The sequence below is a fragment of the Balaenoptera borealis genome, assembly GCF_965194805.1.
Source record: "Balaenoptera borealis genome assembly, chromosome: 8".
Classification (NCBI taxonomy): Eukaryota; Metazoa; Chordata; class Mammalia; order Artiodactyla; family Balaenopteridae; genus Balaenoptera; species Balaenoptera borealis.
In genome coordinates, this window is record NC_138865.1 from 41,523,548 (window position 1) to 41,548,354 (window position 24,807).

At 56.0% G+C, this 24,807-nt stretch overlaps 2 protein-coding genes across 4 annotated transcripts in view; one reads left to right on the top strand and one right to left on the bottom strand.

Moving 5' to 3' along the window:
• The first annotated feature begins 462 nt into the window (after window positions 1-462).
• On the top strand, window positions 463-2,775 carry ENHO (energy homeostasis associated). 2 transcript variants are annotated; one of them, XM_082402465.1, is made up of 2 exons: window positions 463-946; window positions 1,972-2,132. In XM_082402465.1, the coding sequence occupies exons 1-2, from the start codon at window positions 478-480 to the stop codon at window positions 2,088-2,090; spliced, it is 588 nt and encodes a 195-aa protein (XP_082258591.1). In that variant the 5' UTR covers window positions 463-477; the 3' UTR covers window positions 2,091-2,132. The 2 variants fall into 2 exon arrangements, with proteins under 2 accessions (XP_082258591.1, XP_082258592.1); XM_082402466.1 differs by having other exon boundaries at window positions 541-946; window positions 1,972-2,775.
• Window positions 2,776-2,833: 58 nt separating this feature from the next.
• Window positions 2,834-24,807, bottom strand: part of DNAI1 (dynein axonemal intermediate chain 1) — a 60,400-nt gene continuing 38,426 nt past the window's right edge. For both annotated transcript variants that reach the window (XM_082402428.1, XM_082402427.1), the window contains 10 exons: window positions 24,391-24,508; window positions 24,088-24,131; window positions 15,986-16,233; window positions 11,275-11,364; window positions 11,058-11,145; window positions 10,384-10,463; window positions 9,037-9,185; window positions 8,832-8,931; window positions 6,173-6,358; window positions 2,834-3,195 (listed from right to left, as the gene is read on the bottom strand). In XM_082402428.1, coding sequence (XP_082258554.1) covers window positions 3,097-3,195; window positions 6,173-6,358; window positions 8,832-8,931; window positions 9,037-9,185; window positions 10,384-10,463; window positions 11,058-11,145; window positions 11,275-11,364; window positions 15,986-16,233; window positions 24,088-24,131; window positions 24,391-24,508 — 1,202 coding nt within the window. In that variant the 3' untranslated portion in view covers window positions 2,834-3,096. The remainder of the gene's footprint in view (window positions 3,196-6,172; window positions 6,359-8,831; window positions 8,932-9,036; window positions 9,186-10,383; window positions 10,464-11,057; window positions 11,146-11,274; window positions 11,365-15,985; window positions 16,234-24,087; window positions 24,132-24,390; window positions 24,509-24,807) is intronic.

A 24,807-nucleotide genomic window follows, 5' to 3' on the forward strand; every position in this document is an offset into this window, starting at 1 on the left:
CTCACACCTCCTGGGGCCAGGGAACGTGAGACCAACTACAGACCCTCTTAAGTGGGGATGCAGAGTCCACACCCAGGTGGGAGTGGACGTGCGGGAGTATAGGGGACTTCCAAGACCAGGAGGTTCGGTCTCCTCCCAGATGTTGTATCCCAGTGCCTCCCTCCAGATGATGGGGACAGAGACCTCTCGCAGATATGGAAGGGTGGTCTCCTGGTAGAGGGGTAGGGCGGCCCTGGCCTTTCTCAGATGTTGCGTGTGCAGATCTTCCGGGTGTTGAAAGTGCAAGAAATCCCCGCAAGTAGGTGGGCCCCGCCCCCTTCCCCCCCGTGGAGGGATCCACACTGAGTAGCCCCTTCAGCCCTCTTCCCGCCCCCGCCCCCGCCTGCACAAGGGGCGGGCCAGTCTTCACACCGGCGCACAACCAATGGCAAGGGAGCCTGGCAGGGCCAGCCAATTAAATGGCGGCAGCGGCGAGGGATGGCTCCTCCTCTGACAGGCCGCCGGCCGCTGGCCTCCGAGAAGGCGGGACTCTTTCTCTGTTTTTGCTGCCGGCCGAGCCTGGCCGAGCCCAGCCGGGAGACCAGTCGAGCCCAGCCGAACGTAGCCGAACGTAGCCGAGCCCAGCCGAACCCCGCGCCCAGACGGCCGCCGCCGCCCGAGCGCCGCCGTGCGAGCAGGCGAGCGGCCTCGGCCGCGGAGGAGGCGCCGCCCCAGGGGGAGGAGGTCCCCGCTCGCCGCAGACCGCCCGCGGCAGAGGCCGCCCCGGTCGCGCCGCGGCGGGAGCGGCCGGTGGAGGCTGCGCTGCCGAGGGGGAGGGCCGGGGGGAGGGGACGTCACCCCTGCCCGCCTCCCGCTGCTCCCCGCCCGCAGGCTCCCGAGCAGCAGTCGGCGCCCAGCATCCCGCTGCCCCGGACCCTCCCGCGGGCGCGCACCGGGCTCAACTCAGGTAAGAGGGGTCCTCCCACCACGGGCATGGGGGGCGTTGAGAACCAGAGACGGAGATGAAGAGACATAGACACACACGGAGACACAGAGACACAGCCGGGGAGAAAGAGAGACAGACACAAAGACAGACACACACAAGAGACACAAGAGACGCACAGAACTACAGAGACAGACCGCACGGAGAGGGGATAGAGACACGTCCATGGGGACAGACGGACACACAGCGGGGAAGAAAGAGAGACGGAGACACAAGAGACCCATACACACAGAGACAGGAAGAAAGAGACAAACAGAGACTGATACAGAGATACACAAAGAAATAGACTGGGAGAGAAATGAAACACAAGAGAGACCCTTAGAGACTCAGAGATGGGGACACAGAGAGAGACAGATATAAAGAGAGCTACAGAGAGACAGACAGGTACACACGGAGGTGGGTATACACAGGCAGAGGCACAGATCCAGGCAAGGGAACCAAGGGACAGAGTAAGGGCCAGACACACAGACACATGCAGCTGACCTGGAGAGACAGTCTCACAGAAAGGTGCACCTAGGTACACAGCCTTAGATACACAGACCCACACATGCCTGCCACGCCTCCACAAAGTTCCCTCTGTGTGAGCTGGCGCCTCTGGAGGTCTCCTGGGCTGGTTGGCTGGAGTCCTGAGTCGGAGGCGCCCAGGCCACACCGGAGCTGGTCACAGTGCCCATCCTTCAAGGCCTTGGGCTTCCTCAATCCCACCCACTCACACAGTTCTTCTGAGGGCTGGATGTTCAGTGGGCAGGGCCAGGCCATGGCCACTGGTCAAAAGGAGAATGAGATATAGGCTGCCTAGTGCAGCTTCCCCACGGTAGCCACACCCCCATCCAGGTGCCCAGAGCCAGGTGTTGGCTCTGTGGGGTACTGAGGCCTGCTGGGAGGCCAGAGGTGTGGGAGAGGTCTGTCTTCCCTACGCCTCTCCTCCTAGGCCTAACCCCACCCCTTCCTCCTCACCACCCTTTGCCTTTGCTCTGTACCCCCCACAGGCTCAGAACTGCAGGCGGACGTCTTCACTGTCCGGGAATCATTGAGTGTGTGGACAGGACAGCCTCCTTGGAAGGCCGGCTATACCGGAGTCCCGCCTCGGCATGGGCCTTGCCATTGAGGCAGCTTCTCAGTCTGTGCTTGTCTGAGGGTGCTGCCCGTCATGGGGGCAGCCATCTCCCAGGGGGCCCTCATCGCCATCATCTGCAATGGCCTCGTAGGCTTCTTGCTGCTGCTGCTCTGGGTCATTCTCTGCTGGGCCTGCCACTCCCGCTCTGCCAACATCGACTCCCTCTCCGAATCCAGTCCCAACTCGAGCCCTGGCCCCTGTCCCGAGAAGGCACCCCCGCCCCAGAAGCTCAGCCATGAAGGCAGCTACCTGCTGCAGCCCTGAAGGCCCCTGGCCTAGCCCGGAGTCTGGGACTTAAGTCCACCCCACTTGGAACCTGGAATCGGGATCCCAGGGTCCAGCCAGCCTGGGGTCCAGAACTCAAGAGTCCAGCCTGTCTGGAGCTGGACCTAGCAGCCCAGAGTCTGGTCGGCCTGGCTCCAAGAGGGGCTCTGCTGGCCCTCGGTAGACAGGCCTGGGGTGGGGGGGTTCATGAGTTGGTGCTAGGGCCAGGGCCATCTGGACTCTGCTCCATCCCAGCGGTCAGGGGCTGGGTCCACCCGCCCCCTAGGCCAAGCGCCTCCAGGTCCTCGAGGTTGGGGAAGCAATCCATGGCAATAATGGGAGGGTGTCCAGGCTGGGCCCCTTCTCTGGTCCTCCTACTGTTTGCTGGATAATAAATGGAACTATGGCTCTACCCTGAGATTTGCTCCTCTTCCTGGGGGCCTTGCTGCAGCAAAATGAAAGGTTGTGGGTGGGCTTCCAGACCCAAGTTTATTTGCAGAAAGTAGGAGGGGGTAATGGTTGTTGAGGGCCAAGTCCTGGGGTGAGGTGCTGGGACCAGGGCTGGAGCAGGGTGCTAAGGGCAGGTTCTGGGACCTGATCAGGGGTGGGGTCACACACATACTGGGTGCTAAGCCTGGGCTGGGGTACCAGGGTACCCAGGCTTAGCACCCACTTGTACCAGGTGCTACAAGTACGGGGTTCAAGACATGGGCCAGGCCCTGGGGCCAGGCCCTCAGGTCTTGGGTTTCACTTCCCTCACCAGGTTCAGCAGTTTGTCCAGTTTTGCGATCTCCACAGCTGGACCCTTCTGCACTTCCTGGCCCTTCTTTTCCTGGGGAGAAGGGAAGTACACATGGGGGAGGAATGGTGAGGGATGGGCCACCTCTCTCTACTTCCCAGCACCACCTCCTGAGCCCAGCTTAGGCAGCTGTGCCACGCCTCTCTCCTGCCCAGTTAGATTCCGGACCCCTGCCTGCCGCCCCCAACCCCGCCAGGATCCTTCCCCATGTCAGGTTGGGTGGCAGGGGCCCAGCTGAGGCCTGCAAGAAACATCCAGCTGTGTTTCTGAACCTCAGATCAACATAGGATCCTGATGCTGGGAGGCGTGGGGAGTGGGGGAAGCCAGGAAGAGCTGCAGCCCAGGGCCTCTAACTGTTGGGATCACCCTTCCCACAGGAAGGTCCCTGGCTGAGTCCTAACACGGAGCTAAGAGGTGTGTGTTTGTGGAGGGAAAAGAGTGTGGACAAAGCCACAGGTGCCCTCACCTAGTACTGTTACCTAGCACTTTCAGGTCAGGTTGGGAGTGGGGTACCATTTGGGGCCAGGCCTGCTGTGTCAGACATACCCATGGTGGGGGCAGGTGTCAGGAGACCCAGGAGGGCGGTTGGGATATCCCATGTGATTCCAGATGTCCTTGGCTGGGACTGTCCCTCAGAAGAGCGGGTCCTGAATTTATGCCCCCTCACCCCTGCCTACAGGGCACTGTAATCCTTTAGCTGGTAAGCTGGGCCCTGAGAAAAAGAGAGCTGGGGCACTGGGGTATGTGTCACTCAGGCCCTGAGAGCTCCCTGGCAGACCAGCACCAGTGCCATCCTCCTTTCTGTCCAGGCGGTGGGGTGTGGGCTAGGCTGGGGCAGTTGCCATTTCCTGTCTTCCCTTTGTGCCCGGGCCCCCGTCCTCTCAGCCACCTGTGCCCACTGCTCACTGGCACCTGCCCCAGCCTTGCCTGCTGAGGGCCCAGTCTGGATCTGGCCCAGGCTGTGAGGTGGGAGGAGAATGCAGGGCCAGCAGGCCCCTTCCTGGCCCCATCTTGGCTGCTGACACCCTGTGGAACTTAGATTTCCTCCTGGCGTGACCCCTGCACCTGTTCCCAAATCTGTCTCCCCTCCCCGTGCGGCCCAGTGCCTTTGCCACTCCCCAGCTCACCTCTACATTCCTGAGGCAGAGGACAAAGATGTCTTTTTCTCTCTCTTCCCCCTCTCCCTCCCAAATTAACCTCGTGTTCTCTTCTTGCCCGCACCTCATCTCCTGGGAGTCAGGAGACCTGGGTTTTAGTTCCAGCTTTGTCATTAACTCCCTACATGACTTTGGGCAAGTTCTGCCCAAACTGTTTCTATCTATACAGTAGATGGGGAAAGTAGGCCTTGACCTTTGACAAGTTGGGCTCTGACACCAATCCTGGGAAGCTCCTTGGGCTGGGAAGTCGGGCCTCTGTGGCCAAGCCCTCTTGGGAAGATCAGGGAGACTGCAGCCTGCAGAGAGGGGCGGTAGGGATGCCCAGAGGACTTCCTTTGGCCCGAATCACTTGGCTGCTGATAGAGTCAGGTGGCGGTTTCACAGGAACTGCCAATCCACCCAAGAACTAGCCCCCAGCTATCACCTGCTCAGGTCCTCTGATTCCCAGGTACCCGTGTCCTCAGGTCCTCAGAGATACAGATGCTGAACCTTGCTCTGAGAGGAGTTGGGACTGTGGGAGATCCTTGCATCCCTGGGTCAAAGTGGACGGGGCAGGCCCCCACCCAGATCTACTGCCTTCAAGGTGTAATGGTTATACCCCAGCCCCAAGGGGTCACCACCATCCCTCCCACAGGGCTGTCCAGCTCTCCTAGCTCAAGCCTGGGTTTTTCTCCTCACTAAATTAAGAGCAGATTTTATCTTTTCCACAAATTGTACTGCCTTCTTCCCTCTCCTTGAGGCCAACTAGCTGTGCTTAGCAAAGAGTTTTAGACCACACCCAAACCCCGCCCCCCATCCCATCCCAGCCCCAGCCCACCACAGCCTCTGGGCCACAGCTGCAGGCACTCAGCAGCCTTCTGAGTATTTATAGCCAAGTCCACCCCCTCCCCCAGCTGGCTACAATTACAGGCCCCGCCAAACTCCCAGCCCTTTCCTCCCTGGCCCTGGTGGGGAATAGGCCAGGCTGGCATGAGCAGGTTAGTGCGGTGGCCCCTGCCTTGGTAGGGCACCGGGGGGCAGGTGTCAGCAGTTGAAAGAGACAGGCCCCTGCCCTTGCCTCAAACTGCAAGTAAATGCCTCAAACTGCAACCAGGGGGTACAGTCATCAGGGCAACATGGCCCAGCTCCGGCCCAGCTCTGATCCTGGCCCAGAGCCTGGCAGGAAGCAAATTCCATTTTCTCTCCTAGCACCCAAATGGACAGGACTGGGCTGTAGGTTTTTGGACGCTGGATTTTTAAGTTGGACCTTTGGGCTCTGGATTCTAAGGCCTGGGTTCTTAAGTCTGAATTGGGACTCTGAGAGCTAGACTTTGAGGTCATGGCTCTGGGCTCAGTGGCCTGTATTCAGGGCCCTTGGGCTCTGGGCAGGGTCTCCGGATCATCAGAGATTCCAGAAAGGAACCAGAGCTCAAAAGGAGGACTGCCTAGCTGCTGACCTAGTTACCCTCCTCATGGCTCATTTCCTACTTCCCGTGTGGACCCGCAGCTCCCAGTTCAGAAGCCCTGTGCAAGCCCAGCCAATGAAGCAGAAACTAAGCCTCAAGCCCCTGCCTGCATGACACCAAACAAGCCAATGATGCCCGTGTGCTTCCCCCAGGCTTCAGATCCTCATAGTCACCTGCTTACCTGATGTCTCCACCTGGGGGCCCCACAGGTAACTCAGATTCAGCATGTCACAACTGATCTGTCTCCTGCTTCTCCTATGCTCCTCACTTGGGCAATGACACCACCCTTACCCTGGGTCTCCAAAGCCAGAAACCTGGGGGCCACCCCCTGGCTCCTCCCCTTTCTCTCAACCCCCTGCCATCCTGGAGACTTTCTTTCATGGCAGCCCGAACTCCCCAAAACCGTACCTTCGGCATCTTGCGCAGATTGGGTGAGAGCTTGAGGCAGGTGACGTGCCCACGATCATCGCCCACAATGATGATGGGGTGGATGGGGTTGAACTGCACGTGGGTGAGCTTGTTCTTCTTTTGGGCCACCACAGGCTGGTTGCATATGGCCTCATACTTGTTGATGGACAAGTCAAACACATGGGTCTGTGAAGAGATGGGTGTCAGCACACTCGGGGAAACGAGACCCCTGTCACCCACCTCAGAGTAACTGCCCCTGAACTTTCTGGGGAAAGACGACAGAAGCCTAGGCAGTGTGAGAGGCAATGTGTGTCTCTGTTTGTTTTTCCTGTGGTTGAGGGAATGGGGATAAAACATTTAGGAAAAAATTTAAGTCTATGCAGAATTAACACTAAGAGCAGCTGCCATTTATGGAGCACTTACTATGTACTAGACTCTGGGCAAGCATGTTACATGGTTGCATCATCTAATTATAATCCTCACAGCCGCTCTATAAGGTAGGTTCTGTTATTATCCCCATTTTATAAACGAAGAGAAAGAGGCTCTTAAGGCTAACTTGCCAGTAAGTGGCAGAGCCAGGTTTTCTACCAACTAATATATGTCAGGTGTTCAGACAGTGCATGTCATAAAGGTGCTCAACAGGGACTTCCCTGGTGGCACAGTGGATAAGGCTCCGCGCTCCCAATGCAGGGGGCCCGGGTTCGATCCCTGGTCAGGGAACTAGATCCCACGTGCATGCTGCAACGAAGAGTTCGCATGCCACAGCTAAGGAGCTGGCGAGCCGCAACTAAGGAGCCCACCTGCCGCAACTAAGGAGCCCACCTGCCGCAACTAAGACCTAGCGCAACCAAATAAATAAATAAAAAATAAAATAAAATAAAACAGTTTTTAGAAAAAAACGGTGCTCAACAAATGTTTGATCTTATTTTTTACTGCATCCTAAGTCCGAACCATTAGCAACTCTTGCCTAGACGACGGTGGCAGCATCCTAACTGGTCTTCCTGCTTCAGCTCTTGCCCTTCTATCATCCATCCTTCATGCAGCAGCCAGACCTAACTTTAAAAAATCTAAAATCCTCTAATAGTCTCCCTGGGCACTCTACATAAAATCAGAGTCCTTACTCTAGATTCTGCACTGTCTGCTCTCATCTCAGGCTCTCACCCCTTTGCCTACTAGACCCCAGCCACCCTACCTGCCTGTTTCTTAAACCCTTCCAGCTAATTCTCCCCTCAGGGCATTTGCACTAGCTGTTCCTCTGTATGGAATGCATCCCCGCATCTTCACCTGGCTGGCTCTTTCTTGTGACTCAGCTCTCAGCTTGAATGTCACCTCTTTAAAGAAGATTTCCCTGACCACTTTATCTAAGAGACCACCGAGTCCTTTTCTTTTACATCACTCTCTCTCGTTTTAAAGATATAACAGCTTTGTGAAGATATAACTCACAGACTATAAAATTTACCCATTTAAAGTATACAATTCCTCTTTTTTAGTATATTCACAGTTATGTAACCATCACCACAACCAATTTTAGGACATTTTCATCACCCCCAAAAGAACCCTTATACCTATTACCAGTCATTCCCCATTTTCTCCCAACTCGTCTAGCCCTAGGTAACCACACATCTACTTTGTCCCTATAGATTTGCCTATTCTAGACCTATATAAATGGAATCATACAATGTTTGGTCTTTTGTGACTGGCTTCTTAAACTAAGCATTTTTCAAGGTTCATTCATGATATAGCATGCATCAATACTTCATTCCTTGTTATTACTGAATAATACTCCTTGTGGATATAGTACCTATTGCTTACCCATTCATCAGCTGACAGACATTTGGGTTGTTTCTACTTTTTGGCTGTTATGAATAATGCTGCTACAAACATTGGTGTACATACATCATCCTCTTTTAATCTCTGCCTAGCACTTAACACTACTGGGGGTTTTGTTGTTGTTCCTTTTGTCTCCTTCCCTTCACTGGAACGTAAGTTCTGTGAGAGCAGGAACCTGAATCACCAGGCCCTGGCCTGGAGCTGGGAACCACAGTTGACCCTTGGTTAGGCATTTGTTCAGCAAATAGATGACTGACTCGAGGGTGATGCCTTAATCACTATATTCTTTTCTGGTAGGTGCTTCTCAGTTTATATCAAAGTCCAAAAGGAAAATGTACTGCATAAGAATTTTCTCACAAACTGTTTCTGAGCTTTCACCAACTCTCATTGTTGCACAGACCCCCTTCCATCTCCCCTTCTCAGACTCAGCTTGCACACTCCCAGGGATGGGGACCTCGTTGCCTTTTAGACACTATTTCAGTCACAGATCAACTCTGACTCAGAAGTTTTTCCTTACATCAAGTTGGCACCTGCCACCCTGTAGCTCCCTCCCCAGGGCCCTCAGAGAAGATAACTGCTCCTCATGGCATCTTAACCCCCAGAGTGCTCTCTCCTTCAAGGTGAACAGCCCCACCCTCTCCTCCAGCCCTCACGGGATGAATGATCCCTCTTTTGACAGGGCCCTGGGTGGCCTGGCCCTTGAGGATACACAGTCCTTATGTTCTGCCACCTGACCTGGGCATGGCGTGGGCTCTCCAGGAGGGAGACCTTGAGACAGCTAATCCTACCTTCAGGAGGGGGTCAGCAGGGTCAGGAAGGGGGCACTCACCTTCCCATTGGTGGTGACTGCTGCAAACACAGTGGAAGAGTATGGGGCCCAGGCCACGTCGCCCACGGCTGAATTTAGGTCATAGATGAACATCGGGGTGCTGCAGTGGGGAGGGGTAGAAAGCTCAGGGCACAGAGGGCTCACGGTGCCAGAGCCCCGCTGGCCCCAGCCCAGGGTGGCGCCTGGGGGAGGGCAGGCCCCTCACTTGATGGTGTGGTCCCAGATCTTCACGGTCCAGTCAGAGCTGCAGGACATGAAGACCTTGGTGTGGTAGGGGTTCCAGGACACAGCATCCACTGCCATGCTGTGGGCGTCATAGGTGCTGAGGAACCGGCTGGAGTAGGATTTGGAGCACTGGGGTGAGGGTGGGGGGGCGGGGGTCAGGAGTGAGAGGGGTCAGCAGCCACCACTCCCCTGGGGGCCCTGGAGGGTCAGACCCTGAGGTTCCTCTTCTGTCCTCGCCCCACATCACTGTCACAGCTGAGCTGGGGCCACGCTCTTGGCTGCATTTCTCACCCTCAAAGCAACCAGAAAGGGGGGTGCTTAAGGGGCTGGGCAGGGGAGTCTTCCTGGAGGGTGAGGGAAGTCTGCCCAGAGGATTCCAGGCCTGGCAGAAAAGGCCTTCCCTCCCTGAACCCAGGCAGAGCAGGTGTAAGGGGCCCTGGGGGAGGTGTGGTGTCTCGCCTGTGTCCAGACCAAGGCCTGTGGACAGGCAGACAGAGCGCTGGATCCACCTGCAAGGACAGAAGCCTTGCAGCAGTGATAAACATCCCACCTCGCCCAGGTGAGAGCAGGTACAGAGCCAGGAGCAAGTCCCAATCTCATGATTTCTCATTCGGTTTCTTGCCCTGACAGGCAGGCCCCTCACACCCTCCCTCCAGGAGACTGAGTGGCCAGCTAGCCTCTTCCTCTCTCCCGCACGGCCACTGGGAGGGGTGGAGAGGGGGTGGGGACCTCTTTTGCATTCAGACCAGCTCTGCCTGGGCCTCAGGGGCTCCTGGGAGGCGGCCTGTAATTAACATTCTGAGTCTCTGAGCCTAAGAAAAGCTTGCAGCAGAGCTATTTCTGGGTGGATGAAGGTTCAGAAGGATGTTCACCTACTAACACTGAGACTTGGCAGAAACTGGCCCTGAAGTTCCATCCCGCTGCCGGCTGGGATGAACCCGGTATTCAGAGACAAATTTTCTTGTTACCTGGCCTTGGAATCTCAGCTCAAGTTCAGATCTCCTCCAGGAAGTCTCCCCAGAATGTTCCAAGCCCCCCAACCTCCACTGCCAGCTCTACCTCCTCCACTCCCAGGAAGGGAGCAGGACCCAGAGGGAAGGATGCTGGGCTGGGCTAAAGTCACCCTCTAGATTCTCCATCGCCTTTCTTGCACTCAGCCGCTCTTCCCGCCACCCAAGCAGGTCAAGAAATGCATTCTCTTCCCGCAGGAAGCCTTCTAGAACTGATGAGCCCTAAGATCTGTCCGAACAGGGTCTGTTGAGAACGATAAGCTCCCAGGTCTAAGAGGCCCTGTAAGGAGCTGGCATTGAGGGCAGTGCTGCCTCACCTTGTAGATTTTCCCCTCCTCTGTGCCCACTAGGAACAGGTAGTCGATCTCTTTGTGGAAGTCAAAGGCAGTGCCACAGCCTTGGGAGAAGAGGGAACAGCTTTAGGCCAGTTCTGGGAGGGAGGCTCCCAGCACCTCCTCTACCCAGGATGGCCTGAGCCCAGGCACTTGTGAGGGAGGGCTGGGGCCAGCCAGGCAAACAGAAACCCGGCCTCTGGCCTGCAGCTTGTCCCGGGCAGCTGGGACTCTGCAAACGGGCCAGGGCTTCTGCAGACAGGAATGGGGCCTGGATAAACAAGGCAGGGATTGAGTTAAACAGGGTCAGGGTCAGGGTAAACAGGGACAGGGTCTGCAAACAGGGATATGGTCTGTGCAAACAGGGTTATAGTCTGCATAAACAGGGGAGGAATTGAGTAAACAGGGAGAGGATCTGGGTAAACAGGGACCTGATCTGCATAAACAGGGATGGATCTGCATAACAGCACCCAGTCTGCATAAACAGGGAGGGTCTGCAAACGGCCAAGGGCTGGGTGCACTGGGCCAGGCTTTCTCATTACCTCCGGGTCAGGCACAAGTGGGGGAACGGTGCGGTGCGGCCGAAAGAGGGAGGACCAGAGACCTCATGGGCTGGGGTGACGTGGCCAGGTGTGGATGTGAGGGCCTGGGGCTCTTACCTACTGTGTGTATCTGCAAGTCCTCGAGACCCTTGGTCATGCTGTCCTCCACCTTCAGCTTGATGACATCTGTGTGAACCAGCTCGCTCTGCAGTCACACAGGGACAGGGAAGCACATGGGTGGGGCTGGACCAGCAAGGTTGGGGGTCCTTCTGTCATTCAGCTTCCCCCACTCCCTATCTCCACCCCTGCATGACCCTTTCTGGGAAACAGGCACCTTCACGAGCGTCCAAGACACGATCCTGCCATCAGATGATACAGAGAAGAAGTTAAGGTTGTGGTCCATGTCATCCTTCTGCCACTTGACCTGAAACATCCCAAACTGTGAGCTCTAGGGTGTTGGGTTAGGGCCCCTCAAGAACCCATCTGAGGTCCAGAAGCCAGTTCTGGGAGCCCATATCCCAGAGTCCCCTGATTTCCCCACCCTCCCTCCTTCCACTCATTCCTCTCTCCCTGAGCATCCTGAGGCAACAGGCCAGTCGGGGCACTGCCCAGTGTCTGGGCTCAGCACTGGAGGTGCCCGGTTCCTCCCTGGGTTGAGTTTTAGAAGCCCAGTTGTAAGAAGGCAGTGGCTCTGGGTTTGACCTCCTTACAGGGCCTGGGAAGGACAGAGCCCATCAACCAGCTTCCTCATTTACAAAACAGGAGCCATAATAGCATGGGCTTGTTGTAAGGAATAAATGAAACGATGAATGTGAAGCCCTTAGGTCAGAACATTGCAAATATGAAGTGTTCAATAAATATTATTAGCTAATATCCTCAGTATTACCATCATGCTAGGAATCAGGGTGGCAAGGCTCCTGGGGGGCTTTTTCCTGCTTCCTTGGGCCGTGGGCAGGAGCAGCCTCCCTCCACCACCCTCCCCATCCAGGCTTGGCCTTTCTCTAGGCGGCTCTCTTCTGTTCCCAACTTCACTTCACCACGAGCCCCTGCTTCCAGAATCTTGCTTCCAAATCTCAGATGTGAGCTGCATTTCTCCATCTGCAAATTGGGGTTAATAATCCTGCCCCACCCATCTTCTCTGGGCTGGAAGCAAACATATGCGAAAGTGTTTGGGAGACAGAGCTGTTGTCTTATGAAGATGACATGCTTGAGGCTCAAGTTTCTGTTGCCAGATGTGGAGGCCTGGCCGAGCCATGTCCGGGAGAGCTGGGGCAGGGCTGGGTGCCCAGATCTTTCCACCCTCCAGTTCCCTCCAGGCCTCCTGTGCTGGGGCCACTGTCCCTTCCCCCTGTCACAAGGAGAGGCCCAGTGAGGGAGGACAGGAACCCAGGGCTGCTGCCTGTAACCACAGTTGTCACCTGGCCCTTGAGGGGTGTGTGTAGCGGGGAGGGCATTGCTCTTCCGGGGCCACGCCCCAGGCCTGGCTGGTCAGAGCTGCAGGAGGGCAGACCCAGTCCTGTCTGGGTCTGTCCGGGCAGGCTGCTCTTTTGTGCTTTCACTGGGGGGCCTATAACACCACAGAGCTTGTGAGGCACAAGTCAGAGCAGCCCTGATGCTGAGACCGCTTCCTCTTCCGTGTAAAGGTAGTCCCTTTAAAGGGGGGAGGGGACAGGGGGTGTCAAAGGCCAGGCTGTAAGAGGCGCGAGGGAGCTGCCAAGGGAAGAGTTTAATGAGCGGCCGCCAGCGGGCTCGGAAATTGTACTTCACACCCCACTTAGCAGCCTGATGCCCAGTTAGGGGGTGGTGTGTGTGTATATGCAAGTGAGCATGTACGTGTGTGTGTGCGCGTGTGTGTGCAAGTCACACACGTGCTCCTGGGGTCGAGGTGGGAGGGTAGGAATAAAGAGGGCCAAGAGGGGGCAGGTGGAAGTGGGGTTAAGAGAATGCATGAATGCCCAGGAAGCAGGTGGTAGGGAGGAGACGGAGGCCTGTTTCACCGATTCCTTCTCTTTTGCCTTATCTGATTAGGGTAGGCACGTTTGACCCCAGGGGTCTGCTCATATCCTTCCTGCCCCCTTCCCTTCCCCAGTGTAGCACAGAATACACACACACACACACACACACACCCTACAGAGTGTTGCTGGTTGAAGCTTCACAGCGGGGCCTGAACAGGGCTGCACTTCCCAGATGGGCTCCCCTGGAAGGTAGCCTGTGCCATGGGACAGGAACCCAGTCTCCTTTGGACAGACAGTTCTCTCCCTGGCTCCAAAACCTTCCATGGCTCCCCATTGCCAACAGAACAAAGTCCTTCTGCCCCCAGCCTGGCATTTGAGATCTAAAACAACCTATCTCCTTCCTCCCAAGACACAGTCCCATCGAGAAGGACTTAAGACTCTGATGTCTCTGACTCCTCATTCGCCAGCCTGGCTCTTCTTCAAGCTCCAGGATATACAGCCAAGTGCCTGTAGGACACCTCCTCCTCCGGCTTCTTATATTAACTTCTGGCCAGAAATCCGTGGATTTCCTACTGCGTCCCCCAAGCCGGAGTCCCAGGCACCGTCACCAATTTTTTCCTTTTCCCCATATCCAATCAGTCGTTTCCTGTTCTTGATTTTACTGCCTCGACAGCTCTCAACCCTATCTCCTCATTTTTATCTCCACTGCCCCTGTTGTAGCTCAGGCTTCAAGATCTCTCATGCTGCGGCCAGAGGACATCTCCAAGACACTACCTGACTGTGGGACTTCTTTGCCCCAAACCCTCTGATGGTTGGGCAGTGATTTTCAAACTCTGCTGGGACAAACTCTTAGGAGCCTCGTGAAAGTAGCTCAGGGGACGCGGGGAGTGATAACAGGGGACCCTCAAGCAATCAGGACCCTGATCCTAACAGAGCAGCCCCACTCTCGTCTTATTAATACATCGGGCTTCTGTACTGACACTTCATTTGAGACCACTAACACGCAAAGTCCAAGCTTCCTACGGGCTAGAGAAGCACACTCACGACTGAGCCCCTGTACGTTTCTCAGGTCCTGCTTCTCCTCCCTCTCCCTCACGCTGAGCTCCATGCGGTGTGTTGTTGCCCAGCAGGCCCCTCTGCTTGACGCCCGTGTCTTTCCGGTGCACGCGTGACCCCGTTGTACCCTTCTTCATCTAACGAATACTTCCTCATTCTTCGTGATTCAGCTTGGGCGTTGCTTCCTTTAGGAAGACCTCCCTGGCCCTCTGGCCCCTGGTCCCCATCCCAGACAATCTGGACAATCCTCAGCGCCCCCATGAGCCCTCCTTAGCACACTCCGTATCCTGCTCAGCTGTGGCTGCCGTATCCAGACACCAAGCCCTGAGCATCCTCAGCTCCCAGAGGAGAGAACAGGCAGGAGTTGACGAACGAATGGATGAACGAGGAAGCAGGGAGGGAATGAGAGCGAAAGAAGAGAACAGGAAGTCATCAAAGGAGTGAGAGGCAGGCCCCTCCCATGTCGCAAGCCCTGATTCCAGCCAAGAACTCTGAGTCTTCGGTTTTGCAAAGGCGGCAGCCCTGTTTTCCTGACAAGATGGTGGGAGAACAGAAGGCCACCCCGTCCAGTGTCCCTGGCACCCGCCCAGTGAAGGGGAAACTGTGTCTCCTGCACACCCTACTTCTCTCTCCAACCTGTGATTTGGTTCAGAGAACAGAGCAGAGTGGGAGTAGGGTAGCTGGCCTTGGCCCCTCGCCCTCTCCTGGGCTTGAGGAGGATAGTCAGGCCACCCGGAGATGCCCCGTGCTTGGCCCTGGTCTGTCTGCCCATGCTGGGAAAGCCGGGCCGGGGCTGGTGCTGGTTCAGTTTGATCAAAGCGAGTCTTTTCTCCTCTCCCTGGGCTTTAAAGTCCCTGCAGACACCCTCCCCGTGTCTGGAGACCTCCGCGGGCCTGGACGCGATGAATGAGGAGGTGGGATTTTCAGAGGAGAGAACTCCTGAGGCTGCAAGTCTGGCTCCTGCTTTGGTCGAGAACTCTGGGGAGGGTGTTTAGGGGGAGGGGGTGCCCCAGCTCTGGGTAAAGGATGAAGCTGAGAGGCCACCACATCCTCTGTGCCTGGACAGCCTTCCCTCTGCTCGGGCCTGTCTGGGAGCTGAGAGCCAGTGCCTGGGGTGGGTGTCCACATGGCTCAGGAAGCTCAGGGCCAGACAGGCAGGGGTGCAGAGCCCGCCTGCAGACCCTGTCAGGGCAAGGGGGAGAGGAAGGTGAGAAGACAGATCCCAGCACTGCCTGAGGAGCCCAGAGGCCTTGGGCAACTTGAGGCAGAAATCTATGCTTAGATTCTCCCAGGCCTGCCCATGGGGTAAGGGTACACAGCCTCAGAAGGAGGGGGACCTTTGGAACACAGTGAGGAAGGGCCTGCAAAGCCAGAGCTAAGAGACTCTGAGAATGAAACTGTGAGATCCACTCCCAGCGCAATAAGATGGGAGACGCAGAGTCAGGGTGAAATCTAGCCCCAGTGACTAGGTAATGGTCCCATCCTATGCCTGTCTGGAGAAGATGGGTGTTACACGGAACCCTCAGGGACAGACGTCACCTACCAGGCCTTACAGCCCCACCCAGAGGGCAGAGAACCGGCAGTGCCTACCCCTGTCTGGGAGTTCCCCGAATCTAGCCCAGATGGCAGAAGAGAGCCCCTGTGGGGAGCTGAGGAAGATCACAGACCCCTGGAGCCCTTGACACACTCAGCAGAGGCCCATCAGGCCCTGGGGGCTTCCCACCACGGGCTCTGAGTCCCTGACCACTACACCTAAGAGATCCGAGGTCCTCAGCAGACGGATGGGCCCTGCTTGATGGGAGCTCTGAGGCAGCGGACCCCAGCTCTTACCACACACCCTCTTGCCTCCTGACGCCTCGCCTCTGCCCTTCTCTGCCCCTTCTCACACCCAGCTCCTTGGTCTCTAAGCTGGTAGCTGTCATCCCCATGCCCTTGCCTGTGGCCCTCTCCTCCCCAAGGCCCCTCGTCCGGTGGCTCCCAGGCCCACACGCTACTCAGTCCCACCCACTTCTCCCACCCTGGTCCAAGGCTGACCTGCCACACAGGGTCTGTGTGCTTGCCACACTTGGCTGAGCTGCGGAAGGAGGGCTGGGAGTAGGGCTTCTTGAGGTTGTAAATGGCCACGTTGCCGTCGTAGTGGCCCACCACCACTAGGTAGGGATGGTCCACGTGCACGTCCAGACACAGGATGCCGCTCTCGCTGCTGAAGGTGTATTCGGGGAAGCTGGGGTTCTTCATGCTGTAGAACAGCAGCATGCCCCGGCTCTGCTTCATGAAGTCATCTGCCTCGGGGAAGAGGGCGGCGGTGATTGGACAGTCCCTGCTGGGGAAGCCCCGGCCCCTCCCTCACAGGGTGGACAAGCCCGGCCCTGCTCTGCCTCTGACAGAGAGCGTGGGAGACCTCTGGGGCTTCATCTTCTCTGTCTGTGAGACAGAATCATGCGACTTGACCCACCCCCTTCTCAGGGTTCACGAGAGGATCCAACAGATAAGGTGACCGGGCATATCTGAGGGACGGACAGTCATTCTCCTTAGTCTCCCTGGGGTGCAGGAAAGGGGGGCTGCAGGCTCAAAGAGTTGTTATGTGAAGAATGTGGGTGGGCTTGGGAAGGAGCAGTATCCTCAGAGAGGGTCCAGATGCCCAGCCCATCTCCTGCCCTTAGGTGCTGGGATAATGGCCACGTACCCCTCATCCCCAGCCAAGGACAGGGGTTCAGTCTGGACTAACACGGAATTGCCTGTAGGAGTCCCACACTAGCCACCTGTGGGCATCTTCCCAGACCCTCTGGTCCCACAGTCCCCAGCTGCAGCCTGAGCCCTAGCTCTAAGCATGCTCCCAGATTCGAAGGGTCCCAGGCCAGCCAGTCAGGCTTCCATAGGCCACGGTGCTATCCCTCTGGCCTGGGCGCAGCCTTCGGTGATCGACAGTGGACCACTCAGCAGACGTCCTCCTCCCAGCCCGCCCCGTGGCAAGGGAACGCCTCCCACACTCCTTCGTTCTCCGCACACTTGGCGCCCAGGCCGATAACGCAGTCACTGAATGGAATACAGTCCCAGCCCTCCATTCCCGCTCTCCCGCCACCAGCCCAGGACCCTTCCCAAGCTCAGAAGAGCCAGAGCTGGAGAGGTGGAAGTCTAGAGCAGCCCCCTGTCTTGGGGGCCCTATGCTAAGGCAGCCTTTTAGCTCCGCCGGCCCCCCAGGGCTATCTCCTCTGCCCCTGGCCACTGCAGGCCTGGGCCCTCCTCACAGAGTGGCCAGTCCTGAGGTGAGGAGCCCATGGGCGGGAAGGATAGCGAAGCAGCCCCAGCTTGGTGAGCTTTGCTGAGTCATTCTCTCTGTCTTGTTTCTAAGGCTGCCCCTTTCTTGAGGGAGCAGGTGACTGGGCTGGGCTCAGGCACAGTCTGGGCTGGGCTCCCTGGGCTCTGGGCGTGAGCTCAGCTGTGACCAGGTCCCAGGTATCCTCACCCTGGGCACTCTGCGGGCACAGCGGATCCTTCCTGGGAGCCCGGGTTAGGGAGCAGGGAGCAGCCAGGAGCCAGACTGGCCTTAGGTGGGCAGAGTTGGAAGCTGAGGCCAGCCGGCCTGCCCACCAGAGCAGCGGTCTGTGGGGGAGCCCACCTTCCCTTGCTGTGGCTAATTGTCACCAGCTCTGGGACTCCTGTCAGGAACCCCTCCCCTGATCAATTGCACGGGAGTCTTCCTGTGCAAGGAGGGGGCTGCCCCTGGAGTGGAAGGTACGAGGGTCCAGCTTGAGCCACGGGGAGGGCACGCAGTGGTTCAGGAAGGAAAATGCTTCTGCTCCGGGGTTCTTGTCTTCTAAAAGTCCTAAAATGACATCACTACTCAGACCACCAATGGTCTCCATGTAATATCGTTGCTCAGGCTACCAGCAGTCCTAGTGACATCATCGCCCAGCCTGCCATCATTCCCAATATGATGCCGCCAACCAGGTCACCAGCAGTCCCAGTAAGACATTGGCATCAAGGTCACCTACAGCGCCTCAGTTCCCAGTGAGAGATACAATCCCATCAGGCTCAAGGCTCACAGAGCCTTGGGCCCTGGGCCCTGGGGTACTTTGTCCTGAATCCCACAGACTACCTGGCTCCCCACAGCAGGACCGGAGGGCTCAGTGACACAGATGGGAGCCCCCAGCCCCACACTCCATTACATAAAGAGGCAGGAGCCCTGAAGTCTGGGGCCAGTGAAGGAATTCCAGGTTATTCTAGGCCATAGGCTTTCAGTGAGTACGTGTGGCTGGGTGAAAGGGAAAGAGGAACAGAGGAAGGGAAAGGGAGAGAAAGACGGAGGGAGGGTGGAGGGGAGGTGGGGAGGAGAAACCACGTGGTGTGTGACTCCAAGGCAGGGGGAGAGGGCCGCTGGCCTGCCCTTAGCTCCACTCTGCACTTCTGCCCTTCTCCAGGAAGCCTTCTAGACCCTTCAGCCTCTCCTCTGTGAGTGCCCACCCTACCCCCAGGAACTCCTCTACCTGTACCGCATTATTACAGGTGGTTGTGAGCAGGTCTTTTCCTTAGCCTGCCACCAAAGGATGGAGTGAGGGAGCATGCCCTGGCGTGGCCCAGCAGGCTTACTCTGTCCAGGGAGAGAGTTGCCTCCTGCTAACCCTGCTCTGCTGGATAATCTCTAAGGCCTCCCTGACTCTGACCCTCAATGATCCATGAGATTTGGGGGAGGAGAATCAACTCCCTAATAGAGCCTGATCTGGCGGTTCTCAGAAAGCCATGGTCTCAGGGGACGGGTGGCTTAATTCCACCATAGACCAAAGCTCTCACTGCCCTCAGCTCCCTCTCCCAGGGCCCTAGCAGAGTAGTGCCCAGTGAGGAGCATGGATGGATGCCTTCTTGGACTGGCAATCACCATTGTGGGCCTCCGCCCTACAGCTCTACCCCTGCCCTACAAGGAAGAGCTCTAGATCACTCTGGAGAGTTCTGGCTGTCAGGAGAAGCCTGGGCTTCTGCTCAGGATTCAGGGAGGGCAAGGCAGACAGAGGGCATGTTGGGGTATCTGGCTAAAGCCAGGTCAGTGGTCAGAGGGAAGCAGATGACAAGCTGCAGAGACAAGGATACCAAGCCAGTGTCGGTCAGCAGGCCTCCTCCTCTCTTCCTGTGGCTCCCAAACGAATCCAGCCCAGGGCTGACTCTAGGGCAGCAGCTGTTTAATGACTCCCTTATTAAGGCATGAAAAAGGCACTCGGAGGGGGCTGTGGTACGCAGAATAATGCCCCCCAAATGTCCATGTCCTAATCTCCGGAGCCCATAAATATGTTACTTTGCACAGCAAAAGGGATTTTATAGATGTGATTAAATTAAAGACCTTGAGATGGGGAGATTATCCTGGATTATTCGGGTGGACCCAGTGTAATCACAGGGGTCCTTATAAGGGAAAGAAGGAGGCAGGAGAGTCAGAGAAGGAGGTGTGACAACAGAAGCAGATATCGCAATGATGCAATTGCTAGCTGGAAGGAGGCCACAAGCCATGGAATATGGGCAGCCTCGAAACTGGGAAAGGCAGGGAAATGGATGGTCCCCTAGAGCCTCCAAAAGGATGAAGTCCTGCTTCATTCATTGATTCATTTGATTCAAATGAATCAAAATTCATTTGATTCAAATCAAAATTCATTTGAATCAAATGAATCAAAATTCATTTTGATTTTTGCTCAGCAAAACCCATTTTAGATGTCTGACCTCCAGAACTGTAAGATAATAAATTTGTGTTGTTTTAAGCCATCATGTTCACGGTAATTTGTTACCTCAGCAATAGGAAACTAATACAGTAGGCTTTCAGGGAAGGTTGACCCAAACTCTACTTTTAGGAATCAGAGGGAGAGGCCACTCAGGATGGCTGTTCTCTTGCTCTCTGAGCATCCCCTGATCAACCAGTCCCCGCTTCACCTACACCTTACTCACATGACCATCTAATTCTCTTAATCATAGGACTTAATCAGTAACTACCTACGTGCTTGCCCCCTGCCCCGGCTGCTGGTTTCCCTGGCGACTGATGAGCCAACCTGATGCCAATTCCCCCTATAAATGGTAGCCTCCTTCTCCCCCAGCAGCGAGGGTTGTGGTCATGTCCTGTGTGCAGTCTGCTATACACGGTGTGGGTGTTGCTCCAGGACCTTTTGCTTCTGACTTGTAAGATTCCCTATCCAATAAGTTGCGGGTGTCTCTGTCACTTTCTCTGGGCTCCTTCTTTGGTCTCACAGCTGGGCAGTTACCAGGCTTGCAGGGCTGTGGGGTTCAGCCCAACAGCCCTGCAGATGGTACCTTTTTCTGGGGTGGTTTGGAAGCAATCCCTCTAGAGGTCAGGGGGATGGAGGCAATGATCCCCAGCTCTTCTGATGACAATAATGAAACCCTCCCTCAGTTTCCCACACCCCAGCCCTGCCACCTTGGACTCCAGGAACAGATATGGCCCTTGGGTTAGGATTTTCAGTCTCCAAAGGCGGGGGACTGGCCCAAGGCTGCCCCCAAGAAAGTACATCAGTGCTAGAGTGTTCCAAACCTCCAGTGTGGCCCAGAGACCGTGGTGCCAGGCTGGATCCAGCCTTCCAGGTAGCTGGGCTTTTCCAAGAGCTCTCACCTGATTAGAAGTCATATTTAAACAGTGTGGGAAATAGGAGCAAGGCCTTGGAGACAGAATACATCAAGCGGGACATTTAATATGATTTAGGGAAAATGAGGCAAACATTTGAGAACCTAAATAACTAACCAGTAATTAAACTAACAATGGGAATGCCCTTGCACTACAACCCGGTGAGCACAGTGGCCTTTATGGACTGTATTTACAAAGAGACCTGACAACATAATTAGTCCTGTAAATTTTACACAGCCTGCAGCTGAGGAGTGATGGATTTTGTGTGTGGAGGATGAACGGGGAGAAATGAGGTGGATGAATTTCCATTTTCAGTAAATGAAATTAACACTGCTTAATTAGTGAAGCTGACAAATAAATGATCAGGAAAGATTTAAATCCCTACAAGTGTATCCCTGGCCTGGGCAGGCTGAGGGACCGGCCAGGAGGTGGTGGGGCAGAGTGGGAATGGGTTTAGTGCTGGGACTCAGGGCCTGACTTTGGCCCCTTTTGAGGGTGCTGTCCCTCAGAGGCTGGGCTGAGGGACAGCTGGCTCTTCTGCCTTTCTAAGATGTGTCCTGCTAGGAGGCTTCCTCCCCGTCTCCTGTGTGATAGCCAGTCAGGACCACACAGTGTCTAGGATCTGTTCCACCATCCCTGCCCAACAGATCACGAGGAGTCCCCATTTCCCTGCTGTGAACTGCCTAATGGGCTGGAAAGCACCCCTTCAGTGCAGCAGGCTGATATAGTTGCATCCCAGCTTTGCCCCGTGGGCCAGCTCTTCCTAGACTACCTCCTTTGCCTTCCAGTGTTCCTCCATCTTTCACCTGCTGACAGCCTTTCTTCACTCTGCTGAGACACGGAGCCTGGCCCTAGAGGGCACCCCAGTCTCTGCCCCATATGCAGCCTGACATGTCCACCATCTGGTACCCAGCAGCCACGAGGGGAGGCGGGTGTGACTGCTTCTGTGCTGTTGCAGGCATTTGCCCGGGCTCTTTTCCTCACCTGCTTGCTCCTGGCCTGGCTCCAGACGACCAGCCTTGGCCCCAGTCCTTCCTAGGGTGCATGCCTACCCCTGCCCAAGTCTTATTTGGCTGGGTCAGAGAATCAACATCTGGGAATTCCAGGCAAAAGGAGCCCTGGGCTGAGCTCATCAGGGTCAAACCCAACAACAAACCCAAATTCTCACTTTAGAGTCTGTCCACAGGAGGCCGAGTCTGATAATGGGAGGTTGGCTGCTGGGAATTTCCAAAGACAGTGTGATGGACGCTGGTGAGCCAGCTGCCCCTCACAATGACCCCGTCCAGTAACTACGGTGCCTTTTGCCTGCCTCAGCTTTGCCCCTCTTTCTTCCAGGGAGGCACCTGGGCACTTGAGAGCATGGGACTCCCAGGGGCGACCTCAGGAGTGAATGCAGGGGCCCTTCTGCATTCCAGCCCAGCCTGGCTCTGCTCAGGCCTCTGCAGATTGATGCTGACATGTACAAGGCTCTGGAGAATAGATGCCCTTTGGAAAACTGGTCAACAGCTCCCGTACCAGTGACAGCAAATACCACCGCCGCCGCCGCTGCTGCCGGGCCCAGCTCTCTAAGAGAAGAGGTAGGGGCCTTGTCTGATACCCCTCTGTCCCTATAGCCCCCGCTCTCTGCTCAGGGCCCCGGAGGGTCCTGCAGGAAAGCTAGGAGACAGAATGCCAGACAAGTCAGCAATGGTTGTCCTTTATGTGCGAGTGGTTCCTACAGCTCATGGGGCACATTTGCTGCTTTTCTTCCACGTATGTCTCATGACAGCCCTGGGACAAAGGGCCAGCAGGTGTCAGCCTCTCCAGGTCACCAGTGAAAACACCAAGGCTGAGAGCAGCTTCTGGCCCCAGGTCATACCACTGGGAAGCGGTGCCATCCAGGCACGTGGATGTGGCCAACAAAGGACAAAGAGACCCTTCCTGGGTGTGTGCCTGCCCAAAGGAGGCCTCTGGGCCTGTTAGGCTTGGGGCCATCGATTCCTGGGGGGTGGGTTACTCTTCTCCACCGCTCCTGGCTAAGGCTGCTCCCATGGACAATCTCTATATGACCCCAACCAGCTGACGCCCCTCCTGGCCCTCGGCGAGAGGAGGATAGGGCTAGAGCTGAAGCAGTTTCTCCTCGCACCTGCTGGGGAGCACCCCACATCCCCACCTCAGTCCTGGGCAGAGAGCCTGGGCTGATCAGCCTCGGAGAGGGGTCCACACCCACTCCTGGGAGGGCCTGCTCAGCCCCCCACCCTGTTCCCGGCCCAGTAGCTGCAGCAGAGGGGGAGGAATGTGCTAGTTCCCTGCCAGAGGGGGTGGGCGCTTCCCTCTTGGCAGTAGCCCATCCTCAGGAGTGGGGACACAAAGCGGGCATTTAGGGCATCCTCAAAGGCGGTCCAGACCATGAGACTGGGAGCAGCTCCAAGGGCTTCTCCCTGAGAGGAATGACAAACACCCACTCCTCCTGGCCCTCCCCTCCCTCCCCGACACCGGTCAAAGAATGGGCTGGGCGGACAGGCGGTCTGAGGGGCAGAGACCAGGAGCTTGTACGCCTGCCAGCCAGCAGCAGCTTGGAGAATGGGAAGGTTTTTCTGTTCGCAGAAGCTAATCTTCCTAGCCAGAAAACATGTTGTTCGCCTAGGGAGCTGCGGCTAACGCGAAGTATGGGGCCCTCTCCCGTTAGGAAGAGGGAACGCCCAGGCCAGTGCGGAGGCAGGGGCTTCTGCAGGGACCAAGGAACACGAAGGGAAAGCAAAGTGCCACACGGTTTCCACAGTGCTGCCTCCTGCTGTGGGGTGATGGAAACTGGCGGGGACGGGAGCGTCCCGGAAGGCGGTGGTCTCCCAGGGTTCGGGGCCAGTGATGAACGTCAAGCGCTTGCCCCCCTTCCCCACCCCGCCTGCTCCAGGGCCTGCTCAGGAAACTCTCCTCCTTCAGCCCTCACCACCAAATCCCTCCCCAGGTCTGGTCCAGTCTACCTTCTCATCCTTCTCAAATCCACTTCTCCATCTCCACTCCACGCTGGTGGTTCAGATCCTGCCATCTCTCCTTGGGATGCCTCCCCAGTCTCCTAGCTTGTCTCCAGCCTCCAGTCTCACGCCTGCAAATCTCCCCTGCAGTGGTTGTGTCCCAGCCCTTCTCAAATTCCTTCAGTGTTTTCCCCTCCGGAGAAGGTCCAAGTTTCCTGGAATGGCTAACCAAGCCCTTTGCGGACTAACCCTGCCCCCTCTACAGCTTCATTTCCTGCCATATCTCTCATGCCTCCAGACCTTTGCATGTGCAGCTCCCTCTGCCAGAAGTCCTCTCCCCCTCTTTCTTTACCATAATAACTCCTTCGAGGCTCATTTTGGCATATTCCTTCATCCAGCACTAAATGCCAGTATGACAGTGGGTCTTCTCCATTAGACTGTGAGCACCCTGAGGGTGCTAAACTTAGTCATCTTTGTATCTTTCACACCTGGCAAAGAGCTCTGCACTGAGTAGGTACTTCGTGTTTGCTGGTTGAGTGAGAAAATGAACAGATAGCCAGATTACTTACAGGAGCCATGTCCCACTGCAAACAGATCATTGTACTTTGGATTCCTGCAAAAGAAATAAGAACTGCTTGGCCCAGGAAATGGACATGGCTCTCCCATGTACAGTGGTGCCTTATCTACACTGTAGACATCTACTGTTGAGCTTAGAGACCGGGGACGATCCCATAAGAATCCCAGTCTCACTTTTTTCCATAATGCTACGCGTCACCTTCAAAGTGAGTAAGCGCAGTAGAAGCGCTCTGCTCAGGGCTTGGCACCCAGCAGGCGCTCAGGGATTCCAGGTTTTCTGCAATGTCTATACTCACCAGCAGAGGGCGGTGACGGCCAGGCGCTTGGCTTTGTCATTTTGGAACTTCCAGAGAGGCAGCAGCGTACCCTCCTGGTCCCGGTATTCGTCAGCAGCATCCTCGTAGTACTTAAAATCTTAAACACACACAGGCTGAGTCAGCCCTGGGACTGCCACTTTCTGTCTGGACCTCCTCGGCCAAAACAATTAACCTCTTTGTATTTCAGAGTGGGAATAGTCATAGTACCTATCTCAAAGGACTGTTGTGAGGATTAACTGCTAATATATGTAAAGTACTTAGAAAAATACCTGGCACAGAGTAAGCTCTCTACAATGTTGTTGTTACTGTCGTTGTTGTTTTTGGAGGTAAATTACATTAAAGTGGCTATGTCCTGGAGGATAATAATTCCAGGTCTGTCCATCTTCATATCCACTG